The following is a 27220-nucleotide window of genomic DNA, read 5'->3' on the forward strand; positions in this document are numbered from 1 at the left end:
ACTTTTTTTTATCGGAATTTTGTGGCATCGTATTGCTGATCATGGAAAGTCTGAAAAAGTCGTGGGAAGTGCGTATATGGCCTCCACTTTGGTGTGTATATAGCGTTTTCATGCATTTTATACGAGTGATTTGATTCATATATAATGATGTATAGCAAAAAATATACCAACCAAAATGTTGACTGGGTTCGGTGAGCTCTTCCTCTTCCGGCAACGCTACTTCAAGGCTTTGCGCGTAATCAGTTGCGACTTCGGGTAGCTTGAGTCGTTCCAGATTGTACCATGGTGGGCGTCGGTACCGAATGTTGTTCACAACGGAGAGCCTATGGCGCACTTTAACAGTCACAAGGTAGTGATCCGAATCGATGTTTGCGCCGTGATAGGTTCTGACGTCGATAATGTCTGAGAAGTATCTTCTTTCAATCAAAACGTGATCGATTTGCGATTCAGTCTGTTGGGATGCTTTCCAGGTGTATCGATACGAGAGACTGTGCTGGAAGTAGGTACTACGTATGACCATGATCTTGGAGGCCGAAATCAATGGTGAGCGCTGAACTTCTCTATAATCGGTCTAAATTCCTCCTCCTGGTCAAACTGTGCGTTGAGATCTCCGATAACTATTTTGACATCATGGCTTAGGCAGCTGTCGTATTCACGTTCCAGCTCCAGCTCACTTGCTAGATGTAGTGTAAACTGAAGGCACTATGGGCGATCAGGGGGCCAATAATCGAAAAAATGACTTGTTCTGATAGCTTTCTCTTGTACACCATTTCCTAGTAAACACTTCTATTAAGTTATTCCTGGAATATCAGGGCCAGATCTCTTATAGTCTAATTGATGCAGTATGTCAAAGTTAGAGTTTTTAAGAAAAATAAAGAATTTAGTGCAAACACAAGGTACACATTGAATACAATATACTGCATAATCGTAATATTTTATACAGATCTTTATACACTGTCCGAAAGCATATTAAAAAAGCTAGCTTTAGGTCGGATAAATGCGGGAAGTGCACTGAAAAAATATATTTGATTTGTTATCGAAACTTTACACATCCTATACTTTTTTGTTCCAAGTTGTCCCAGGCTAAAATTTATTTCCAAGGGTACTTTGGGATGTGAACTAAAGGATCGTGAAGAATTTAGCTGCACAAATTTGCACTTTTTTAATATAGAGCTTTTTTATTTTTTTTTCAATATTTTAACCATTTTCTATTAGGCCGGAACAAATCTTAAAATCTTCTTTTGTCATCTTCCATCAAAATATGTCGAGGGGGGGGACAAAAAATAATAAAATGGAAATTCAGGGAAATCCATCATTGAATCCATCATGAGAAAATATGGTGAAAAACCATGTTTTGCCACATATATCCGTCAAATAAAAATGTTTGAATAATAAACACGACATTTTTTCGATGTTCGTAACATCGATCGCATAACATTTTTCATAAAACGGCTTTCAAATTGTACTCTAGCTAATAACAATTTCAAGAAGACTGCAAAAATGTTGCACTTATATGCAACTTGAAATCATATTTAGATTGTATCAATTTGGTCCAACATGTGTAACATTAAGGTGATTCAAATCTTGAAAACGTTTGAAAATCCAATCTCTCATATCTTTCTTATAATCTTCACCATAAAAATAGTGTTCTGTGAAATTTTCAGCTTTGTAAGTGGTGATTTAAAGTTGGCCCAAAGACGATGCAGGTTTATATGAAAATTATTATTCAGAAATTCTGAAAAAAGTTCCAATTACGTTGGTACTGTTAGTACAAACATATCATTCCATAGAGGAAACTTATTCTTCAAGTCTTGATGAAGGAAGTTGGTGAAGAAGCAAATCCGTTTTGAGCAAATTTTGTTTGGGATTTTTGTAGATGATTGCAGGGCTGTGAAGCTAAATAATAGCTAACAAACTCATGAATATCTTTTCTCCTATCGGTCGGATTGAATTGCTCTCTTCAGCAAGGATGGAAATCAAGTGATCATGACAAAACAAATGATGCATCGCGGTTGTTCTTTATCGTGCGATCATAGCAACAACGATTAACCTTTTGTCGTTAAGATATCACAACAAACTACGCTCCGCGATTAATGCATCGTTCTGCGTGTGGGCTAGTGATTAAATGTTCGCGAGCCATAGTTTTATCATTTTGAGGATTGTTCCATTGTTATCTGTTGATTTCCCTTCGGATATATTGTTTGTGATTCTAAAATCATTCGGGCATAGTTTTAACGAAAAATAATAGCGTGAATGAGCCATGATTCAAGTTGATCGCTACTTGTAACAACATCCGATAAACCCTTTGTCCCACGACAAACATTGCATCGGATGCTCCTTATGTCGGTACGATGCGCGCGTGGTGAGGTTTTCAAATCATGCTGCTGCAAGAGCGACGGCCCTCTTAGACCGTTCGAATACCGTGTTGTTTGTCGCTAGAGACGATTTTTTTCCATCATTGCTCTTCAGCAAACTTCTTTATTATGGTTTGAAGAATGAGTTTTTACGATGGGATGATAAATTTGTTCTGACATTCCAGTACTAACGTGCTTGGAACATGTTTCAACATTTCTTCATAGAGAAACTTAAAAGTAGATGGAGTACCGTATACCTTTTAATTCCGCTCCTAAATGCTTATTTTTGACAGATACGCGTTGAGATTGAATTTTCAAACTTTTTTTAAATTTTGAACAGCCCTAATGCAACATTCCCGGTCGGTCCAGGATCTTTTCGTTATGGAAATTTCCTTGACTTCCCTGGGCATTTATTGTCATCGTACCTGCCACATGATATACGAATGCGAAAATGGCAACTTTGGCAAAGAAAACTTTCGGTTAATAACTGTGAAAGTGTTCATAAGGACAATAAGCTGAAAAGCAGGCTCTGTCTCAGTAGTGACGTAATGCTAAGAAGAAGAAGAATTCATGTAAATCATAAAAAAATCTCTTTTCATAGGTAACTCTGTTACAGTAAAACATACAGATTGAGGACTTGTTATCCAATAACACCTCTTCTTCTTCTTACTGGCGTTACGTCCCCACTGGGACAGAGCCTGCTTCTCAGCTTAGTGTTCTTATGAGCACTTCAACAGTTATTAACTGAGAGCTGACTATGCCAATGACCATTTTTGCATGTGTATATCGTGTGGCAGATACGAAGATACTCTATGCCCTGGGATGTCGAGAAAATTTCCAACCCGAAAAGATCCTCGACCGGTGGGATTCGAACCCACGACCCTCAGCTTGGTCTTGCTGAATAGCTGCGCGTTTACCGCTACGGCTATCTGGGCCCCTCCTGTTAGCTCATATAATACAGTAAATACGAATTACAAAGCTAGCTAAAAAACACGAAGAATAATGAAAATCTACACTGAAAATAAGATGTTTTATTTATTTTACCCTTCTGATTTTTTGAAAATTTTGAAGGGGGGGGGGGGGGGGGGGGGGAGACAAGAGTAAAATTTCAAATTTGTTCCGGCCTTAAAAGCGGCTAAAAAATTAATCAGAGAATAATTGAATATCGCTCAATCTTTCATATCATCATTTTTATGTAAGTTTTAATATTTATAATGGTTTTCACAACATTAATCGCATAAATGGCTTATATGCATCATAAGTAACAAAACTTATTATTTCGCTATTCAAAAGTTAGTCTCGAAAACTTATTTTTCAAAATAAAACATCAAATTTGTATCACGAAACTCAGAAAAACGACAGGAGATAGAAAACATATTTTTGGCCGCCGATTTGTATGGAAACCGCCCATAGTGCACGGGGAGGTATGGATAGCAGTTACCTGCAGGTATGCGAAGTATCAATGCACATTGGTGCACGGATCGAAATTGAGTGGAATAAATTAATAACTTGAAAAATATAAGAGATAGGATTTTGATATCTTATGAACATTTGTTTGTCTAGTCAAGGCGCGATATACGCAAAAGTGTCCTAAGCGCCAAATTTCATAGCTTTCGAAATTCGCTCTCAAACTTTTTTGTTTCAAAACATTGTGCAACACAATGTTCTACAATATTGAAGATTCTAGAATGTATGGAAACTTTGTAGAACATCATTTTTTTCTATATCCGATAGTTTTAAAGATATAGATCACTTTAGAACTTTATGGTGCAAAATCTGTTTTTCCTCAATACTAACGAAAATATCAATTTTTCTGGCCTACTATGTTCTAAAGAGTTTTAGATATGAGCAAACACACACTTTCTCTGCAGACGTCATACCTCTAAAATTTTCATATGCAAAGATATAAGCGTTTTTGTAGTTTTTTCATCCACTCTTTCAAGCATAACATTTCAAAATAGCGCAAGAAAAATCAAAAACTTTTCCCGCTACTTGAATGAGCTTTGGTAATAGTGATTTTCGATTTTCGCAAATAAATGTGTTTTGGATTATCCCTTAATTTTACTTAGAAAATAGATTTTTTCAACTTCTTGAGATTCTAATTCAAATACAGTCGAACATTTTGTAATATATTCATGAATAATGAATAATTCTTAGCATAAACAAGTAGTGTTAGCATGCCAAATTTTCATCGATATCGGTAATAAATTAAATTTCACAGAAAACGATCGTAGTTTGATCCGGAATTGTGATGTTATCGGCCTAAGCAGTCTAAGTAGCACTACTTAGACTGCTAAAGCCAATAACATCACAATTCTGGATCAATTTACAGAAAAGTTTGGCCTTTTAATTACCTTGACTGTTCATTATAGAATTGTGTTAACATTCAGTTTCATGGTAACGCTGCAAATGCGGTCCACGCTCATTTAAAGTGCGAAAGCATACCGTGTATTTTCTGTGCACTTATTCAAGGAACAAGTGCAGCAAATGAATCGGAATGATCTAATGCGAGCGTGCAGTTTTATCACACTTTTCTACACCCTGCAAATTGTATGACCGTCCACCGTTCGACGGGGAAGTGCGTAATAATTTGTACAATCACGATCATTCATCAATAAATTACTGATTCGTAAGTATCGTGCCGCTGCCTACAAATTTCAATTCATAAAATATTCTAGTTAAATCATTGTGATTTCAATCAGCATCACCAGTCTTCAACTTTTTTGGCTGAATGGTGTAAAAATTGTATATATTAGAAAATACATTGCTATTTAGATCCTCTCTTACTTTTTTAATACCTATGAGTGTTACCATAATTAAAATAAATAAAAACTGCTTCATTTCATGTTGAATAAATACAGTCTATACACTTATCGACATAACCCCGCCCTTAAATTCGCAAACCTTTACTTCTACCACACTTATGATGTCGCATTTTATTTTTTTTTTTTTTTGTTTGGGAAGAAAATAAAATGTGCGTATTGAAAATTGCATTGCACTTTTTAATCATATAAGCTCAAAAATAGTCAAAATCTATCATTATTTGCTTGTAACGGTCATATTCGAAAGTTAATGTTAAAAATGATTTCAAACCAACTGAAAAGAAACATATGTACTCCGCTTAAATGAGGACTTAGTAAAGGTTACATATAAACGTGAAAAGATATCGCAAATAAGTAGTTTTTTTTTAAGAATTTGATTAAAGGTTTATTTTTCAATGTTCTCTTCATAGGGAGGCCGAGTGCATATAATTGACGTAGTTAAGTATTTTCTAGTTCAAAAAACACTCATACAAACTTATACGAAAAATTAAAAGCAATTGAATTTGCATTGTCCTATCTAGTGAAAGCTTCAATTAATATTGGCAGGACTTCATTTAAATATCCCGTTTATATTCGTTGAGTTTTCCTTTCATTGATGGTATTTTATGGCAAAGATCGAACGTTTCTGTAATTATTAACGATATGAATAAAAAATTGCCATGATAATCATCTACACACTTCTTGCTGATGCTAAGAATGATTTATTATTTATGAATGTATTGCAAAATGTTTGACTGTATTGGAATTAGAATCTCAAGAAGTTGAAAAAATCAGTTTTCTAAGTAAAATTAAGGGATAATCCAAAACACATTTATTTGAGAAAATCGAAAATCACTATTACCAAAGCTCATTCAAGTAGCGGGAAAAGTTTTTGATTTTCCTTGCATGGCGCAAAATGTTACGCTTGGAAGAGTAGATGAAAAAATTACAAAAACGCTTATATCTTTGTATATGGAAATTTTAGACATATGACGTCTTCAGAGAAAATGTGTATTTTGCTCATATCTAAAATTCTTCAAAACATAGAAGGCCTGAAAAAATGATATTTTCGTTAGTATTGAGGAAAACCCGAATTTTCACCATAAAGTTCTAAAGTGACCTATATCTTTAAAACTATCAGATATAGAAAAAAATGATGTTCTACAAAGTTTCCAAATTTTCTAGAATCTTCAATATTGTAGAACATTGTGTTGCGCTATCTTTTGAAATAAAAAAGTTTGAGAGCGAATTTCGAAAGCTATGAAATTTGGCGCTCAGGACACTTTTGCGTATAACGTGCCTTGACCAGACAAACAAATGTTCAGAAGATACCAAAACCCTATCTCTTATATTTTTCAAGTTATCAATTTATTCTACTCAATTTTGTTCTGTGGACCAATGTGCAATGGAACGCATTGTTAAGTCATTTACAACCCTTGGAAAATTAAATAAATGATCATTTTAAAATGTATAGCTGTTTAAGTTCTTATTTAATGATGATCCCACGGTTGACCTATATGTGAATATAACGCTAATTTAACTGATATATTGATGCAATAATTGGTTTCCAAAGCGATGTAAATTCTGTTCCCTGATGTATTTCTGTTGCTGTTTTGGGGTGATGATTCGTGCTTATAGTTAGATGGAAGACTTCTATGATTGTGGTATTTTCACCCAATGTGGTTTTCCTGAATGTCTTTTCATCGAACGCCAGTTCTCCGAATGCCATATCCCCGAATAATTTGTTTCCCCGAAAAGTGCTGCAGTTCAAATAATAGCACCTATTTGAATAGTGTTCAGTAGCGGGATGATGAACTAGAAGGAACGATAAGCAATCAACGATTGGCATTCAGTCAATCTCGATTATACTTATGTTGCCTAAAATGCTTAGGATGGTGAAGCTCAGAAGAACCGCAAAAAAAAATCAAGAAGGGTGCATACCAGATGACCAGTTCGTTTACCACCTTGAAATCTATAAAACTATGACAATTATGAGTACCAAAAACTTTTCGGGGAAACGGGATATTTGGGGAACTGTGTTCGGGAGAACGACATTTGGAGAAACGACATTCGGGGAAAGCACAACCGACTTTTATATTAAACAAAAAATGAAATTGTTAAATGAGGGAAAGAGATGCTTGACATTGAAAACAATGACCTGCTTTTAGCGGAGATTAGACTATGGGGATATGTCGAGGGTGTGTTACTTAATTTAAAGTTTTGTAATGTTACTTATCATTCCATAGAAACAAATAGGGGGCAAAAAATCTTGATTTTATGTAATTAGTGTACTATACCTCAACTGTAAAAGGTGATTGTCTATCAAACCTGAATCGAAATATTTGCTATTTACGGACCTTTAATGTACTATCAACTATTTTTTCTTCATTATTGCTGTATATTGACTTCAATTTCTTCCGGTGATTGTTACTGCTTTTCTTCTTAAATCATTTCGTACTTAAATCTTCCGCTAAGTGTTATTTGCATAAAACTTCAATTCCTACTTCTTAATGTAATAAATGTGTAAAATAAATATAACCGTATCTCAACGTCGTTGTTGATGTGACTTCCATTCCTTTCCTCCATTTAGCACCACTAACCCAAAGAACTGCTTCTTCTTTCACCCTTTCTCAATTGCCGTCTTCCACTATGCAAAACCATAAAAAACGTGAAAAAAACACAAAAAATCACAAACCAACTAGTACGCGTCGGTTCTCGGAAAGTGACGACGACATGGCCACCTCGATCTTCACGACGCCCCGCGGTTCGGTGGGTGGCGTCTCGCTCAACACCCTCTCGTCCCGGGCGTCCATGCAGCACGACCACGTTCCGCACTGTTCCAGCAAAGTGGGAGTCGTAATCACTTCCTATCGGCAATCGCAACGCAGGTAATGTACCGTGTCCTCTCGCTCTGTCTCTCATCATCTCTTACACTTCTTGCAACTGACGACCGGAACTTGGTCCGGCAGACTTTTCTTAGCCCGTTATTTCCGAACCCGGTTTTCTAGCGCTTCTTCATCTTGAGCTCGTTTCTTTCATTATTGTTCAACCAGTTTTGGCTCTCGCGGTTTTTTCATTGGGCGAATCGTTTTCTTTCGTTGAACGGTGGGCAAAGACGGACCCTAAGACCGCAACTTTTAGAAGCCACTGCACAGTGTTTTATTTTGTCGATTTCATGCGTACTTTGATAGCGCCCAAACCGTTTATTTTAGCTGTATATTTTATTCGGAAGAAGTTTTCATATATAAAAGAGGATTTATAGACAAAATATCAGAAGACAAAACTTTGTCGATTTGACATTCGAATTTATGGAATTTGCCGTTTTGTCACTCAACCATTAAAACGCATATTTTGATGCAAAATATTCTAAGATCAGTCCATCTAGCAGTAAGATAGAAAACTATTTTTTCGTAACAATCAGATGGATACATGGAGACTTGAGAAAAGCTTAAGAAACAAATTTATTTCACTTATACTTTTTGATAAATGCCGTTGTATGCGATTGATCTATAAAATCATAGTTTCTATCATACATTTTTCAAGGTTGTGAATATTTATTTTGAATTTTATTTTTAAATTTAATGAATCTATCGATCAAAGATTTTTTTTACATAAAATAGAATAAAACAAATTAAAAACGAGCTTCCATTATTTGTATGCCTCAACCCGTCACTGGTACAGACGTCCTATTGTAACGTTATAATTCACCAGCTTCTAACAGTTACGGTTTTGGACCCGTTTTTGCCCTCTGTGCGTCGAGAGCTTCGCCGAGAATAAATTTCTTTTTGGAACTTCTTTGCTATTTGTTTTTTTTTCAGTTCTTCGTTTCCAATTGCTGCGTTAATGTTTCCCGGTCGAGAAGTTTGCTTTTTCCCTCTGCTGTTGAATTGTGTTGTGCTGAAAGTTTTTCCTTTAAATTATTATTACTACGTTTAACAGGCGTGCCGGGAAAGCTTTTCGCATTCAATAAATTTGTTCTCTAGTCTCTCTTGGGTTTGGCTTTTTCCTGATTGTTTTGCTCGGAGTGACCTACTTTAAGTGAAGGGGCATATTGTGCTCGAGCTGTGTTTTTTTTTCATTTGATTACTACTTTTTTTCTGAGCTGCGTCAAGTGTTCTCTTGTTGTTTTATTTTTCTGGTTTGGTTGTCTTTTGGGGTTGTTCGTTTGGTATGGTTATTTGTGATTTACGTTTTATGCGATTCATCTGCGTTCGTAATGAAAAATGTCATCAATCGCTGCAGAAGTGGACTCTCTTGTTACTGGAAACTGAAACTATGTACAATTGTTTACATCGTACTGCTGTAATATCTTCTTAATTGATGACAAGGTATTATTTAACATAGTTTTCATCTCTAAGATTAAGACTCATCCATCTTTCATTAGGTCTCATGAACATAAGTCCAAAAAGTAGGGTGGAATAGTAGACTATCAATCTAGGTATGACGTGAAATATTTAAGAGCTTGTTTATTGTTTTTACTTTTTATACAAACTATTATTTAAACTATGTTAAATACTTGTCTATAATTCATTTATTTTTCAAACCATTCTCAAAATGATCACATTTTTTACGCCTTGTTGAGGAACTGACCCATAATTCATCTTTGAATGGAAAGCCATTTATTTTCTTGTGATTATTATTTGTATTCTGAAATTATTTGGCACAAGTACGAGAAAAAAAAATTCTTCAAGACTACTATAATCCTGATTTTATCTCAACACCACTGCTCATAACTGCATAACAGTCACATTCGACATTTTCGACAAATTGGAGTTAATACCGTGGAGAGTCATCGAATCTCGCGGAACATTACTAAAGGACCTATCTAACATTGAGAGGCTCTTTTTGTTTACTTTCTCTTTCATTAATAACTGAGTCACATTAACCTCTTCTGTTGCGTTTTTTGTATGAAACGCTAGTCAAGGGAATTGACTTTCGATCTATAGTGAAAATCTTCCCAAAATCATGAGTATTCCACTGTTATAATCGAAAGAGAACGAGAGAGGAGAGAATCTCTCATTTGTACATAGGTCCTTTAGTAATGTTCCGCGAGAAATGATGAATACTTTCGATCAACTTACTGAAATCTGTGAGATTGTTCTAGAAAATTCGAAAAAAATACCAAGTTGTTTTGTAACATTGGTAATTTTAACCGCATAACAGTCACATTGAGATTATAAATGACCTTCGTAATGTAATAGCAATGTAGTTTCTATCAGAACTATTTTCTGACTATTCACATAGTATGCGATATGAGTTGTACAAAACATCAGCCTCAAATAGCAATATTGAATTCCTGGGAAATTTTAGAAATTTTAGTTTACTCAATGCCTACTTTTGTCGAATGTTACAAATATGTTATGGGCAGACCAAGTATCCGTGTCGACACAAAGAATTTTTTCAAAAAAGTAAAATAAAGTTACGACAAGCTTTTGACAGAGGTTTTCTGAAAATTTCACTGAAATTTAATAAGCTTAAGCCTCCAAAATCTGTACCAGAAACTTTTTTTTTTTTAATTTGTTTGTTGATTAAAATGGACCTTTCAACTATTGACATTCGAATCCTGATGGGGGAGGCGTTACGATCGTTGACGCTATTTCAAAAACTAATCAACAGGCAATCTGCCAATCTGGCAGATCGATTGTCACCCACTAGCTTCGATGCTGTACACGGTGAAAATGAGGTACTCAAAAGTAAGTTCGTTTAACTCAATTCGTGCGTTAACCTAATTTTGAGTTGATGGGGTAGAAGTTGCTTCCATTTGCGGCCATGCGAAAAAATACCTACTGACTATGTTCTTTTCACTCAACCGATAGATCAAATAACTCAACTTCCAGTACTATGCCACTTACTAAAAATTGAGGTAAAGCACCAAGGTTCGGTTTTTGGGTTGTTTTGCTCTTCGCTTTTTGACAACAAAAGAAGGAGTGAAAGAAATAGGTAGAGAAAAATAAGTCAAAAATAAATTAAAAAATACTCATATATGGGGTTTTTGGTTTCTCCGTGTAGGTACAAGAAGAACTGTCAAACTAAATCAGAAAAAAAACTGTACTGTGACTGAAAAAGCTTTCAAAGATGTTAATCTATATAAATAAAAATGGAGTGGTGTTTGTATGTCACGAAATGGCTTGAGAACGGGTCAACGGATTTGAATGCTAATTCCTCCGTTTTGTTCGTCAAGGGTTCCAACGTGTTTGTGTGTATAAAAATTACAGCATATTCACCAGGAAAGTCGGAAAAACTAGAGTGGATGGAACTGTCATTTTGTATGGGATGATCTTTAACGTTTTTCAAAAGCCTACTTGATGGCAAGACGAAGTTTGCCGGGACTACTAGTACACATTATTTATTATTGAAGTTTAAACTAAATTTGTATTAAACTATTGGGTTTACTTTGAAATTTACTTTGAGTGAGTTTACATGCAAATAGAAAAAAAAACATAGGTATTTCAGTACCCGAAATATCCCACCCTCGAGGCTCAGAATGCGAAAGGTTTCGGTAAATAGCATCCCATTTTGGGATGAACCCTTCTTGTAAGTGCACTTGCCAATGATTAAAAATTGTTTCACAACAATTTTAGCTCAAGCAGCACATCAAGAGAAAGTTTTTCACATCATCCCTGGAGTATCTCTTCCCAGGCCGGGATCGATGAAGTATTTTCAATTCGACGTTTATTTGAGATAAATTTAGAGGGATGCATTAAGCATTAAACTAATTAGAACTTTAATTTCATACATTGCATTTATAGAAAAAAGTATTCCATCAATCAACTAAATGTACTTCGCAAGGTTGTAAAATGTTTGTTTAGGCCAATTAGCAATTAGCGAACAATTACATGGCAACATTTTAAAGAATCATTTGCCACCACACACAGAACTGCACGTCTACCACAAACATAGATCATCATAAATCATAACACCAAACCAGGCACCACAACGGTGTTTGTTCTTTCAACTTACATAAACGCCAGAAAATGCGATGACTCTCTTCATGTGGAAACAGTCAATGGGTAAAAGTAAGACGGTTCCTCCCGGAAGACCAAGCAAATATGTTGCACTTCATTTACTCACTCCTCAAAAACTCGAAACATCAACAAACAGTTGGTTTCCCGCCTCCGGTGGGTGAAAAATTCCGAAAACTTTGCTACAAAGAACCAATCTACTCAGACGAAGATGGAAGAAAAGCTTGCTTTACGTTCATGGGTTGGGCACGCTGGGTGAAGACTTTACCCTCTAGTATGTGGGCACCTCCCTCCGCATTTTACGGTCTGTCTTGTTCCCGGCAAGATTTATTACTGGTGAAACGATGAAAATACATTCTCGTACATAAATCTTGCCTCAACTGCTGTGTTGCCGATAGTTGATGACGAAAAACTACGAAGAACGCAACAATCTTCTGCATTCAGTGTTCATGGAAGAGCAGTCCCTAAATGAGCGATGCCTGACACGATTCACAATTAACACAAGAGGAAAGTGGTTCAAGATGTTAGCAAAAAATCTATGTCTAGTTGAGAATCTTTGAAGCCCAGGCAGCGAAGAGAGAAGAGTTAAATCGTTTCTAGACTTTATTTAATTTGATTGAAAATCGTTTCGTGGCATTTCGATAATTATTCAAAGACATATCTAGTTTTGTCATGGATAAATAACAACTTTTGAATCGGAGACAAATCTACAAAACCTTAAATGAATTTAAATTGTTGCTAGTGAATTATTCTCCAAAAAGACCTAAGTTCTCCAAGTTACCGAAAATCCAAAGTATGCAAAGATCTAGTTTTTCCTGATCATATCCCTATTTCAATTAATAGATAATTTCTGAAAATTGTTACCCTTCTGTTGTGCGTACATAAATTATCTAGGCTCTTGGATGTTAAGAAATTTACCTAGAGCAATAAAACAGTGCTTCTCAGTCCTACAAGAAGAGTACTATTCAGTACCGTCGTTGGGGATCCCAGCCAAGCACGTGGATTTTTTTCATAATTTCACCCATAATTTGTCCATCTTTATCACGCGTAATGAGTTGATTAATTTTAAATAGATATATTTATTCACTGCGGCACTACAAATGAATGAAAAATGACCTAATCTCACCCCTTAGAGGGGGTGACATTGGGTCACTGTAACTGAAATAACTTGTTTCTGAGAATATGATTGCAATAGCCCAGCCTCTTTGATTCAAGTGAGGAAGCAAAGAGTGCCGTCTGTCGTGGTCAGTTGTTCCGAATTTGGGGGATTTAGGCAGGAGATCTTGAACTCCATTAGGGGAATCAAGGTTTCCTTCCAAATCGCGAAGAAAGGAGACTGTCGTGTTTTGCCGGAAACTCTTGAAGATTGCGAACTTCTTCTCAGACATCTTGAAGAGAAGAAACACATTTTATTTACTTATGACGACAAAACTGAACGTTTGTTCAAGGTTGTCTTGAAAGATCTCTCAAGTGACTATAAGTCACCTGAAGAGATCAAAAATGGAATAAATGATTTACTTGGATTTTCCCCAGTCCAAGTAACCATTATGAAAAAGAGAACCCAATCTGGCATTTTTCGGAAAGGGCTTTCTCAAGAATATTATTTAGTTCACTTTAACAAAAAAGAACTAAATAATATTAAAGCTTTTGAAAAAATAAAACTCTTGTTCGATGTCCGTGTGACATGGGAACATTTCCAGAAACCTGGAGGAAATTACCAGAACCCACCTCAGTGCCGTCGGTGCCAAAAGTGGGGTCATGGTACAAAAAATTGTCGCATGGATGCTAAATGCATGATTTGCGGAGGTTCTTCTCACGCCAAGGACGTCTGTCCAGTGAACACACTTAAATTATTTTACGGATTCCTGTGAAATTTCAACAGCTGAACAGTTCGGTAAAACAAATTAACGAAGTACGGTAATTTTTTACAGTATTCGGTAAAAATCACCGGAATCCGTTAAATTCCGACGTAGTTACGGTGTTTTATTTCACCGAACTGTTCAGCTGTTGAGATTACGGTGAAATTCACCGTAAGCGCTTAGTGTGAAGGAAGATACCACCAAGTTCATATGCTCTAATTGCGGGGCTAATCATAAGTCAAATTTTTGGGATTGTCCTTCACGCAAGACAGTCGTTGAGGCTCGTGCCAGGCAGATGAAAGATAATATCCGTTACGATAACGGTCGTTTCCGCAATTTGCCTGGAGTATCGAACAATGCTCATTTTTCAGTTAACGATCGATTGATTAGGAATCATACCTATCAAGAAGATCATAATCAAGCTCATTCACAAACTAATTTTTGTCCGTCGGGTAGCCGTTCGAATCTTTCAATTTTGAATGTATCTACCCACGGTAAATCCTTTGCCGATATCGTAGCAGGTAATTTGAACTCCTGCCCTATTCGTACTACGAATTGAGTACCCATTCTACTTGTTTCAAATCAAATGGAAAAAAACATGCCGCCACAGGTAACATCAACTCCGCCTCTTCGTCTACCGAAAATTCTAATGGGAAATCATCAGATAATGTACCCACTTCAAGTGGTATGTCTGCCTCTGATTTTAATTTTCTAACTGAGCAATTGAATCTAATGATTGATGCAATGTTCAAAGCCACCACCATGACTGAAACAGTCCAAGTAGGTGTAAAATTGACTAATCAAAATGTTATTGGATTACGTTTTTCTAATGGATCCAAATAATAATTTAAATATTTTAAATTTGAATGCTCCTTGTCTGAATGGTAAAGAGGATGAGCTTTTCAATTTTCTTACAGCTAATAACGTGCATATAGCAGTTTTTACTGAAACGTATTTGAAACCTGGATCTAAACTCAAAAGAGATCCTAACTTTTTTTGTTTATCGTAATGATCGACTTGATGGGGCATGTGGGGGTGTTGCAATCATCATTCATAGGCGTATAAAACATCAACTGTTTTCATCATTTGGAACTAAAGTTTTTGAAACCTTAGGTGTTATTGTTGAAACACAGCTTGGTAAATATACTTTAATAGCTGCCTATTTGCCTTTTCAATGCTCTGGACAGCAAGTTAATTTGCTCCAAACTGACTTGCGAAAATTGACTCGCAATTAGTTTATTTTTTGTCATTGGTGACTTTAATGCCAAACATCGGTCATGGAATAATTCTCAAAGTAATTCCAACGGCAGAATTTTATTTGATGAGTGTTCTTCAGGATATTTCTCAATTCAATACTCTGATAGCCCCACATGTTTTTCCTCTTCTAGAAATCCATCTACGATTGATTTGGTCTAAACCGACTCCAGTCATCTTTGTAGCCAATTAGTAACTCATGCTGATTTTGATTCTGATCATGTCCATGTTACATTTCAAATATCCCATGAAGCGATTCTCTATCCTATCAGCTCCACTTTCAATTATTTACGAGCCAACTAATATTTCTTTACAAATAAAGCTTGATATTGACAATGCTCTTGAAACTTTATCATATTCTATTGTTGAAGCCAGGAGCATTGCAATTCCAAAATGTGAAGTAAAACTTGAATCCGTGATTATGATCTTAAACTCTTGATCCGTCTTAAAAACGTGAGAAGGCAATTTCAACGCACTCGCGATCCTGCTATGAAAATTATATGGCAGGATTTGCAGAAAAAAAAATCAAGAAATGTTTTGCACAATTAAGAAACGAAAATTTTGAAAATAAGATTTCTCAATTGGACCCTGGCTTCAAGCCCTTTTGGAAATTATCTAAAATTTTGAAAAAAATCTCAGAAGCCAATACCGGCACTGAAAGAGGAAAACAAATTATTACTAACTTATTGCAAAAAGCTCAAAAACTTGCTATGCAGTTTGAAAGTGCGCACAATTTTAATTTAGGACTTACTAATCTAATTGATAGGCTGACCATAAGCCAACCAGATAAAAACGGGACAAATAAAAACAAAAACGGGACAATTTTAAAAGACATAGATTATGCGATTGTGCTACTTTTTCCCGAATGGCCCGTTTCTCCGAAGCCATTTCCCCGAATAACCCGTTCCCTTATAAAGCAATGCAGCTCAAAAAAGTGCAATAATAGTCTTTACTCGAGCAGGCGAAAAAAGCTAAGTAATAGCAAATTTTTATATGGACATACAAAAGTGATATTAACTTGAAAGATACAAGAGATTAAAGATCCGAAAATAATATCTAAAATTTACTCCTGGAATACTATAAGCATATCATATTTAGCTTTTGTAAGATCTCACCAATATCAGCGAGCTATTCCTTAGATCTTCCAACATCAAATTTAGATATGGCTCAGAAGTTCCAGTAATAAAATTTTGATATTATCTTCAGATATTTTATCTCTTATGTCAATCAAATCAATATCTTGATTTAATGGTCAGAACTTTACTTCTGCTCGGGTAGTGAGATAGTGTTGAGTTAGAAAGATCGATAAGCTACCAAAGAAGGAGATATTTGATCATTCTCGACTAAATACATATTGCCAAAAATTCATATTGTTCACCACCTTGAACTGCAAAAGGTTATGACAATTAAAAGTGTTAGAACTTTTCGGAGAACTGAGCTATTCAGGGAAACGGGGTTTTCGGGGAACTAGCATTCTGAGAACTGGCGTTGGGAGAACGACATTCAGGAAACCGCCATTCGAGAGAAAGTAGCAGAACCAGATTATGCAATCCCAAGCTACATGTCTGTATGATTCAATAAAAATCACTTAAGAACCTTTAAGCGCATTCTTTGACTTCCGAAAAGCAGCGCTTTTTTCCTAAAAAAAAAATCGTTACACTTTTTTATTTTTTTAAATTTAAACGTAAATTTTTCTAATATTTCATTACTTTATTGAAATATTCACTTTTTAAACAGTTAATCCAATCAATTGCGTATCAGAAGTAAACACATAGTTATTCTTTTTCATGGTAGGTTTTATATGAATAATTATCTTATGAAGATCCGTATTTTGGAAATCCACCAAAATTTGGCATAAATATGAGTAAGGAAACGCAAAAAGTAAAGCAGAAGCATGTCAAGTTTAACTCTGTTTGAGAAACTAATTATTGCTTGGAAAATAGATGAGTAAGACAATAAACTCTGAAATATTTCTAAAAACTATTTGTTATGTTGTTATTTTTATTGTTTTACTGGTGTTGAAAATTATGTGCCAATTCTCCATTTCCTAAAATACGGGACAATTCGAGCATTTTCCATAAAACGACGGGACACCCCGTCGAGGGGATGAAAACGGTACTGTCCCGTTAAATACGGTACGTATGGTCAGCCTACTAATTGAAAATCAAGTTACTCAGGACTTTGAAAATATTCTCAATCAAGAGAACGTTCTCGAAAATGCCTGGGAGACTGATTTGGAAGAAGTGAGAACTATTATTAAAAAAATCAAAAATATGAAAGCTCCTGGCGATGATGGAATTTTCTACATCCTCATCAAAAAACTTCCAGAAAGTAGCTTATCATTTTTAGTTGATATATTGAACAAATGTTTTCAATTAGCATATTTTCCTGACAAATGGAAAAATGCTAAGGTTGTACCAATTTTAAAACCAGACAAAAATCCTGTAAAAACTTCTAGCTATCGTCCAATCAGTTTGCTTTCCTCCATCAGTAAACTTTTCGAAGAGGTTATTTTGAACAGAATGATGATCCACATCAACGATAGTTCAATGTTTGCCAATGAACAGTTCGGATTCCGCCATGGACATTCGACCACTCATCAACTTTTCCGTTCAAACAAATCTGAAGGCTATTCTACTGGTCTTGCTCTTCTAGACATAGAAAAAGCATTCGACAGTGTTTGGCATGAAGCTTTGATCGTAACTAATAATATTCCCACATAAACCAAAAGTCCTTTATATGAAACCTTCAAGTAGACATGTTGTCACGATGAGAGGGGTTCCAATAAATTGGTCAGATGAAGTTAAGTATCTAGGGCTCATGCTAGATAAGAATTTAACTTTCAAAAATCACATTGAGGGCATTCAAGCCAAATGTAACAAATATGTAAAATGTCTCTATCCACTTATTATTAGAAAATCAAAACTTTGTCTTAAGAACAAGCTTTTGATATTCAAACAAATTTTCAGGCCAGCCATGTTGTATGCTGTACCAATATGGACTAGCTGTTGTAATACCAGGAAGAAAGCTCTGCAGAGAATTCAAAATAAAATTTAGAAAATGACCAATGTGTTACATATAATATTAAATTTCAGACAGAAATCATTGCAATCTTTTATTGCCACGATTATGCGTTATGTATTTGGGGTGAGTGAGGTTAAATTGATTGAAAGCGTTTTTTTCTCTCATAATCAGGTGAAATCAACTCACCCGTAAACATTTCGAACTGCTACGGTAAATGAAATGTAATATGTTGTCAAAAAAATGTTAATAGAAGCTTAATTTTGTTTCACCAAATTAGGATGATAGTGTTGTGCATATATCACCTGGATATAAAAAAGTAATGTAATATTTGTAATGAAACTAATGAATTAAATAAAAAAAAGCATTTGGTGACCCAAAATTGCTGAAAAGCAACAAGAAATCCCATTGCACTATGGTCCAGAAAGCAGTTTTACGCAGAAAGATGCCTTTTGTGCTTTAGAATGAAACATTAGACGAAAACGGTCTTCTACAAAGTTGTTTGTATTAGTAAGGCCATTTGTTTGGTGTTATTGAAAATCAGGGTGGTCCACTTCTCATAGAAATGGTGCAACTAACTTTCTTATTTGTAGAATTTATATTATACATGCTTCAGCAAAGTTATAAACCATTTAATTTCAAGCAACTTTGCTTAAAAAAGTTTTTTTGTAGCTCTTGAAATGACCGATTTAGAGCTTTTTTCCTATGGTGACATAGGGTGGTCCGAGCAAAATTGGTTTTCTGGCTCTAGAGTTTTCAATTCAAACTTCTCATGAAAGTAGTCTATGAAACACTTTTAGGACTTTGAAAAATGCGTAATTTGGTGAGGGAAGCAACTCGCTATCTTCTTCCGTTTGGGAGTTATTGTTGTTTTTCTCTAAAAAGCATGCCTACTTTGATTGAGAATATCTCTGATTGGAGCAAACATAAAAAATATATTTTGACGGCATTGTAAAGACAAAACAAAATTGTATATTATATTTAAAAATTACGGATGTGTTATTTTTGTAACTTTAATAAAATGGCTTGAAAAATAAATATTTTTTATCACAAAAACTTGATTAACTTTTGAAATAAAGCTAAATGGCTGAAGACGGTGTCCGTGTCTTAAAAAAAAATAGATACCAACTATCTTTTTACATGAAAATTTGCGTTTTGTTAAGTTCTAAAAGTCGTTCATCTACGACTTTGACAAGAAATTGATATTAAAAAAACTAGAGTTGAAAAACTTATTTTTGTTGGACCACCCTGCGATGATTAGCAAAAAATGCTCTAGATTGATGATTAGCAAAAAATGCTCTAGATTGGTCAAATTTTGAGCTACAGAAAAAAATTGTTTGGCGAAGTTGATCAAAATTTCAAGTTCTACTACTTTGTCCAAAAGTATATACCAGAACTTTTGCAAATAAAAAATTTGATTATATTATTTATGTGATATTGTGGAAAACCCTAGTTTTTAATGACACAGTATGAAAGCTTACATTTTTAGAAACAATTTTGTAGAAGATTATTTTTGTCTTAAATTTCATTTTCATGCTCAAAATGCAATATAATAAAGTAATTCATACTATGAAAATCTTCAAAATAGTTTTAGAGCCCTTTCTTTTTTATTTTAGATTTCTCGTCAAAATGGTCTATGAACAACTTTTAGAATTTACAAAACGCAAGTTTTCATGTAAAGAGAATGTTGATATATATTTTATTTCAAAAGTTATTAAGGTTTTTGAGATTAAAAATTATTTGTTTTTCAAGCCATTTTATTAGAGTTACAAAAATAACACATCTGTAATTTTTTTATATAATATACAATTTTGTTTTGTCTTTTCAATGCCGTCAAAAGATATTTTTTAAGTTTGCCCCAATCAGAGATGTTCACAATCAAAGTAGGCATGTTTTTGAGAGCAAAACAACAATTACTCCCAAACGGAAGAAGATAGCGAGTTGCTTCACTCACCCAATTACGCATTTTTCAAAGCCCTAAAAGTGTTTCATAGACTACTTTGATGAGATATTAGAATTGAAAACGCTAGAGCCAGAAAACCAATTTTGCTCGGACCACCCTATGTCGCCATAGGAAAAAAGCTCTAAATTGGGCAATTTTAGATATACAAAAAAAAAACTTTTTTAAGCAAAGTTGCTTGAAATTAAATGGTTTATAACTTTGCTGAAGCATGTATAAATTAATTTTTACAAATAAGAAAGTTAGTTATACAATTTCTATGAAAACGTGGACCACCCTAATTTTCAATAACACCCAACAAAGGGTCTTGCTAATACACACAACTTTGTCGAAGACCGTTTTCGTCCAGTCTTTCATTCTAAAGCGCAAAATGCATCTTTCCGCGTAAAACTGATTCCTTGACCACTGTGCATTGGAATAGCAAATAGCCAATTGCTGTTCAATTCACAAAGTGAAACGTTGTTTACCAGTAAACCAACCGTCATTTCGATGAAAACTTAAGCACACCGACACGTTAATGCTTCCAGTGGACGATATGCCCTTTGAAGAAAGCACCACACTAGACAACGGACTAGCATGCAACGCCCAGTGGCACAGTCGAAATACCTTTCTGACGAAAAGTTTTCCGGACTGAAGTGGGAATCGAACCTACACCCCCTGACTCGATGCGGCTAAATGCTTGGTAACACTAACCGCACGGCCACGAAGCCCACATGATGCTTTACTAAAAGATCAGCATCTTGTGGTTAGCTGCATTGATTTCTGAAATCACGACAAAAAAATCTTTAAACATTGATGGTTTACTGCAATAAAAATGTAGTATGTACAGTTGACCTAGAGATCTATGCTACTTCTAAGCCTCTTTCCATAACATATTCCCGTTGTTTCGCGCACGCCCCATAAAACCTCAACTTCCTAAAACCGACGGAAACGATTCGTTGCCAAAAATGCAAAATATCTATGCTCATCAAATGCCACGCAGTCTGCTCATTTATTATCAAAATGTGCCGGCAAGGCCGACAGGCGCTAGGGCAATCTGGATGAGTTATTTATCCGCCACGTGAGCTTTAGCTGTGCCATTTTTACCAATCCCCTATGTCGGTGTTTCGGGACTTTGGACACTGTCCAGCGAAATTGTCCTGCTGATATTGCTGTGTTAGCTCTCTGGCAACTGCAACGACGATGATGTTGATGGAATTTTGCGCTTGGTAGAGCGATGCATGTTCCTGACAGCTCTCGCTCCTGTACTGTTCGGCTTGTTTGCCGACCGGCTTTTTGATTCGATCCAATATTGTACACAGGAGTTATTTGGGTCAATCATCGACAAAATTATTTTCTGTTCTCAAAGATCTTATTATGCCCTAATATCGACTAAAAACAACAATGACGGGGTTTGTGGTCTAATGGCTACCGTTTTTGCTTCATACGCCGTTCAATCCCAGGCCCAGCCCTTTCCTAGTACTTTGTAGTTGTATGTATCTTTCACTTGCTTCCTAAAATCTTCTACTCTTAATGCATCAAAATTAATTTATTTGTTCATAGCAATCGCTATGAACCAGAGACGGATAAGAAACCGTTTCCCTACGCTTTAGCTTCCACTTTTTCTTCCTTCTAGCAGCAGCAGGACGACTAATCAAGACCAAGATGAACATGTGGTGTACTGTTGGCCATGTTCAAAAACATAACGATATGAAAAATCTCATTTTTTCAAATTTAAGATTTTGGCTACAAATTTGTTATAATTACTCCTCTGTGCCATCGGTAGGTAAATGGCGATGACAGCGAAGTTGCACACCGATGATACCCCATACAAGGGAAAATGTACGTATTGTACGTCTGTCATTGCTTCCCCCAGTGCTGTTTGTTTAAGTAATATTGGATATCAAAAATAAATTCAACAAAATATAATACGGTTGAATAGGATAAACTGGAAACCCGTTTGTTCCACGAGTCACACGACACGACAGCATGGATGCACAACTCGATGTCGTTCAAATATTAGCTACGGCGCGAGAACCATGTGCTGCCGGATCAATGTGGATAAATTTAATAAATGTGACACGGAAGGAACACAAACCCGCATAATCTTTGGCTACGTGTCCAGTGGCAGAGACAGAGAGTGGCATACCGAGGAGGGAGTGAAAAAATGGAATTTGTTTACCACAGGCGATGGTAGAATTGTGAATTGGGGAAGTTTTCCCAGATGGGGACAGCTGCTTTACAAATCATCATCGATATTGTGTTAGGTATAATTAAACATTAAACACTAAACATTACATTCATTTCTTGCATCTAGGTGTTTTGTGTTATACAACACTATCAACCTAACTTGGTGAAACTAAATAGATCTCTTATTACCATTTTGTTAACAACATATTGCATTTCATTTACTGTAGCAGTTCAAAATATTTACAGGAGAGCTGATTTCACCAGCCTATACGAGAAAAACAATCGCTTTAAATTCACTTAACCTAACTTTACCTTAATATATAACCCGTTAACCGTGGCAATAGAAGATTGCAGATTCTACCCCATTACCCCGAATGCCATCACCCCGAATGCCATCACCTCGAATTCCATCACCCCAAATTCCTTTTCCCCGAATTTACAATTATCTTGTCATGATGATAATGATGACATTCCCCCATGATATTGGAATTCGGGGTAATGTCATTCGGGGTGATGGGTCATTCGGGGTTTTGGAATTCGGGATAATGGCGTTCGGGTTAAGGTATTCGAGGTTGCGGGATTCGCGGTAATGGGGTAGAATCGCAGAACTTTCTTCCTGTTATTACAACAGCTAGTCCGTATTGGTACAGCATACAACATGGCTGGCCTGGAAATTTGTTTGAAAATTGTTGCTAGTTTTGAAAATTAATTTCTTATCTAGCATGAGTCATAGATACTTAACTTCATCTGACTAATTTATTGGAACCCCTTCGCACCGTAATATCATGGTTTATGTGGGAATATTATAAGTTGAGTTTGAGCATTAGGAAAAAATTTCTATTTTTGCTAGTATTCAAACTTTTTGCAATCCACTACAGATAACACGCAGACTTCGTCCTTTGGTAAAGAGGCCTTTGTCATCCGCAAGCAAAGATTTTTGACATCCCTGAGATTCAAAATTGAAGTGTTTCAAAATTGGAGTTCTGATAAGTAACCTGAAGTATACGATTTGACAGATAAATTTGAATTATTCTGATAATGTATGTTGGAAAATCGAAGTTTGTTTTTATTTTACAATCAAACCTTCATGCCAGACGCTGTCCAAAGCTTTTTCTATGTCTAGAAGAGAAAAACCAATTGAATAGTCTTCAGATTTGTTGAAACGATTCAAATTTGTTACACGTAAACGTTGATGAGTGGTCAATTGTCCATGTCGGTATCCGAACTGTTCGTTGACAAAAATTAATTTTTCATCGATGAGGACCATCATTCTGTTCAGAAAGACCTTTATCAAAAAGTTTACTGATGGAGGAAAGCAAGCTGATTGGATGATAGCTGGAAGCTTCTGCAGGATTTTTGTTCGGTTTCAAAATAGGTACAACTTTTGCATTTTTTCATTTGTCAGGTAAATATGCAAACTGAAAACATATGTTAAATATATCAACTAAAAATGGTAAGCTACTTTCTGGAAGATTCATGACGAGGATGTTCAAAATTCCATCATCGACAGGGGCTTTCATATTTTGACTTTTTAGTAATAGTTCTCACTTCTTCCAAATAAGTCTACCACACATGTTTGAAAACGTTCTCTTGATTTAAAATATTTTCGAAGTCCTGAGTAACTTGAATTTCTGTTGGACTTTTCAGAAACATTGGAGGTACTGCAGTGAATGAATAAAAAATGATCTTTGCACCTAGACAAATAAAAATATGTATTCCATATTTTTAATTTAACTCTTTTTTCAAAATTACTTATTATTTATTTGCTTTTCTTCCTGCTATTGATTTTCTATTATATGGAAAATACATGTAATATTTGAAATTTTCATCGCATGAAAAATGGTTTTGAGAATTATTTTGCATTGAAATCGAGTGACTTTCATCTAATTTTATGTTTCTCTCCAAAATTCCATTTTTTCTTGGGATGTCCGAATTTTTATCCCGGGAAACTATCTCGAAATTTGTCAAATCCCTGGATGGACTTTCTATTTAAAAGTAATGTGTTTCTTTTGCTTTTAAGTTTAAATTTTTCTATTATATTTTGGAAAAAATGTTTTATTATTATTGAAACGTAGCAACACATCGCAAGAAAATACAGAAAAAAAATTCTTCCAAATTGCTGTAAGTTACAGTCTGTTGTTAAATCATTATATGAAAACTAATAAAATGTATAAGGCTTGATGAGATTTGATTTGATCGATTTATGTTATATCAATCGCTATTATACAACTTTATTTTTGATATTCTATCCACTTTGTAAAACGATCTTGTCGAAAATAAAGCCAAAATTCAAAATAGTATTCTCTTCCTTACCCGAGTGGTTAGAGTCCACGGCTACAAAGCAAAGCCATGCTGTAGGTGTTTCGGTTCGATTCCCGGTCGGTCCAGGATCTTTTCGTAATGGAAATTTCCTTGAGTTCCCTGTGCATAGAGTATCATCGTACTTGCTACATGATTTACACTTGCGAAAATTGGAACTTTGGCAAAGAAAGTTCTCAGTTAATAACAGTGGAAGTGTTTAAAGGAACACTTAGCTGAGAAGCAGGCTCTGACCCAGTGCGGACGTAATGCCCAGCAGAAGAAGAATACATTATTTATTTTGCACTGTCATTGTTTACAAGTTTGATAAAACAGTATTCTTTGCTCAAAATCGAAGCCATGTTCATGAAAATCTATCATTGCCAAGGATGGAAATCTAGTGATCTTGACAAAATCCATGATGCCTCGCGTTGTTCTTTATCGTGCGATCATAGCAACTACGATTAACTCTTTGTCCTCGAGCTATCACAACAAACTACGCTCCGCGAATAATGCATCGTGTTGCACGTGTGCTAGCGATTAACTGTTCGCGAAAAAAAGTTTGATTTCGAGATTTTTTCCACTTTTACTTAATGATCTACCTCAATATATGTGGTTTGTGATTCTAAAACCATTCGGACATTGGTTGAGCGATAAATAATAGCGCGAATGCGGCATGATTCAAGTTGATCGCTACTTGTAACAACATCCGATAAACTCTTTGTCCCACGACAAACAGTGCATCGGATGCTTCATATATCCGCTCTACGCACGCGTAATGAGGTGTTGAAATCATGCTGCTGCGAGAGTAACGGCCCTCTTAGATTATTCCAATACTATGTTGTTGATCGCTAGAGCCGATTTTTTTCCATCCTTGATCATTGCACTACACTTGCTGTCTGGATTGCAGTGAAATGTTTTTCTTTTGATTTTTTACGAAAAACGGAGCGAGTTTAAAAATTAATCTCAAAAAATCTAATATCCAAGTTGAAAACGTCACTCAAATATAACAATTATTTTTCAAGGGTATTAAAATTGAGACAGACAGCTTAAATAATAGCACTTCTGCTTTTTTCTGGTGTTACGTCCAACTGGAACAGAGCATGCTTCTCAGTAGTGTTATTTTTGTCACTTTCACAGTTCTTAACAGAGAGCATTCTTTGCCAATAGGGCGATATGCGAAACTGAAAAGCCAATAGATGGCTCTTTTTCAGTGGTAGTAAAAACAAAATCCTGAAGCCAAGAAAGCTCCACGGAAGATGAACTAAACACAAAAAGTTATGTATTCACTTTACACTTGATTTCTTATCACTACTTTTTTGATCCAGGTTCCTAATAGCAAGTATTTATGTTTTATTATTTTATTTCGTTTTGACAGTACTCCGCCTAAGGACTGTTCATTTAAGAAAGTGGACACGTATTTTTTAAAGCAATTTGTTTATTTTCGAACAAATTCATGAGTTCTCTTGAAATACATGGAAATCAAAGTAATCTCGACCAAATTCACATAATTTTGAACATTTATTGAGCATTCCTGGATAATGCTCTGACTTTTCTCTTGATGCCTCCCATCGGATTCTGCACAACTTTCTTCGTAACTTTTCTTTGTGTTGCTTACCACATTTTCTTGAGAAAATCCATGGAACTTGCTTATCTTCCATCCTTCTTAAGATGTTGTTTGATTATTGCCCAATATTTCCAAATGGGGCGTAGTTATGGGCAATTCGGTAGAATCTGCCATGTTTCAACAAATTCGACTTTTTCCTTCTTGATCATCTCCAAAGTAGCTGAAGCATAGTGAGTCTATGCCAGGCCTGGCCAAAACAATGGAGGCTTGTTATACTTTCGGTAGATGGGCAGAAGACGTTTTTAAATGCATTCAGTTCTGTAATTTTCGCCGTTGATTGAACCCGTTGTGAAAAATGTGAAAAAAACCGCAGGAGCAATTTGCTCGTCATAAAAAAACTTTTTTCCCAAATTTTTCTGTTCGGATGTATTGCACGTTATCATAAGCATCTGTTTTTGATACAGTGTTGAAAAATTGGAATTTGGACACTTCGCGATTTAAGCCAAATATCAGAACGACAGCTTTTCTGAACACCATTTGTGCAGAATAAATCTGCGTGGCGCCATGTTAAACCGACCTATCGCTTGGAATTTACAACTGTTTGATGTCAACTTTCTTCTGCTGTCAAAATAAACACTTGAGTACACACTGAAACAAAATTTGAATTTTTTCCTTGGAATTTTCACACCAAAATGTTAACAATCAGGTGTCCACTTTCTTTAATGAACAGTCCTTACCATTCTTCCATGCGCTTGTGTTGCAAGTTTGAAAAATTTGAGAACCCAGCGTAGCGCGATCAGTGGGTGGAATACAAACAACAGCGTCGTCGCTCGGCGGCCAGTGAAAGAAACTGAATGTTCGAAAGGTTGTTGCCTGTACTTTTTGCCGCTGGCGCCAACTGTTAGCGGTTATGAACGAAATAAACAGTCGTTACCCTATTGACCAGTGTTTGCATGTGTATATCTCGTTAGCGCG

At 35.6% G+C, this 27220-nt stretch overlaps 1 protein-coding gene across 6 annotated transcripts in view; it reads left to right on the forward strand.

Moving 5' to 3' along the window:
- LOC5574550 (ras-specific guanine nucleotide-releasing factor 2) overlaps positions 1–27220 on the forward strand; it is a 714561-nt gene that overhangs the window by 180053 nt on the left and 507288 nt on the right. For 5 of the 6 annotated variants that reach the window (XM_021850760.1, XM_021850761.1, XM_021850764.1 and 2 more), the window contains one exon: positions 7858–8043. The exons of the other annotated variant lie outside the window; for it this stretch is intronic. In XM_021850760.1, the coding sequence (XP_021706452.1) occupies positions 7858–8043 (186 nt within the window). The remainder of the gene's footprint in view (positions 1–7857; positions 8044–27220) is intronic. 6 annotated transcript variants of the gene reach the window in all.

The sequence above is a fragment of the Aedes aegypti genome, chromosome 3 (genome assembly GCF_002204515.2).
Source record: "Aedes aegypti strain LVP_AGWG chromosome 3, AaegL5.0 Primary Assembly, whole genome shotgun sequence".
NCBI lineage: Eukaryota > Metazoa > Arthropoda > Insecta > Diptera > Culicidae > Aedes > Aedes aegypti.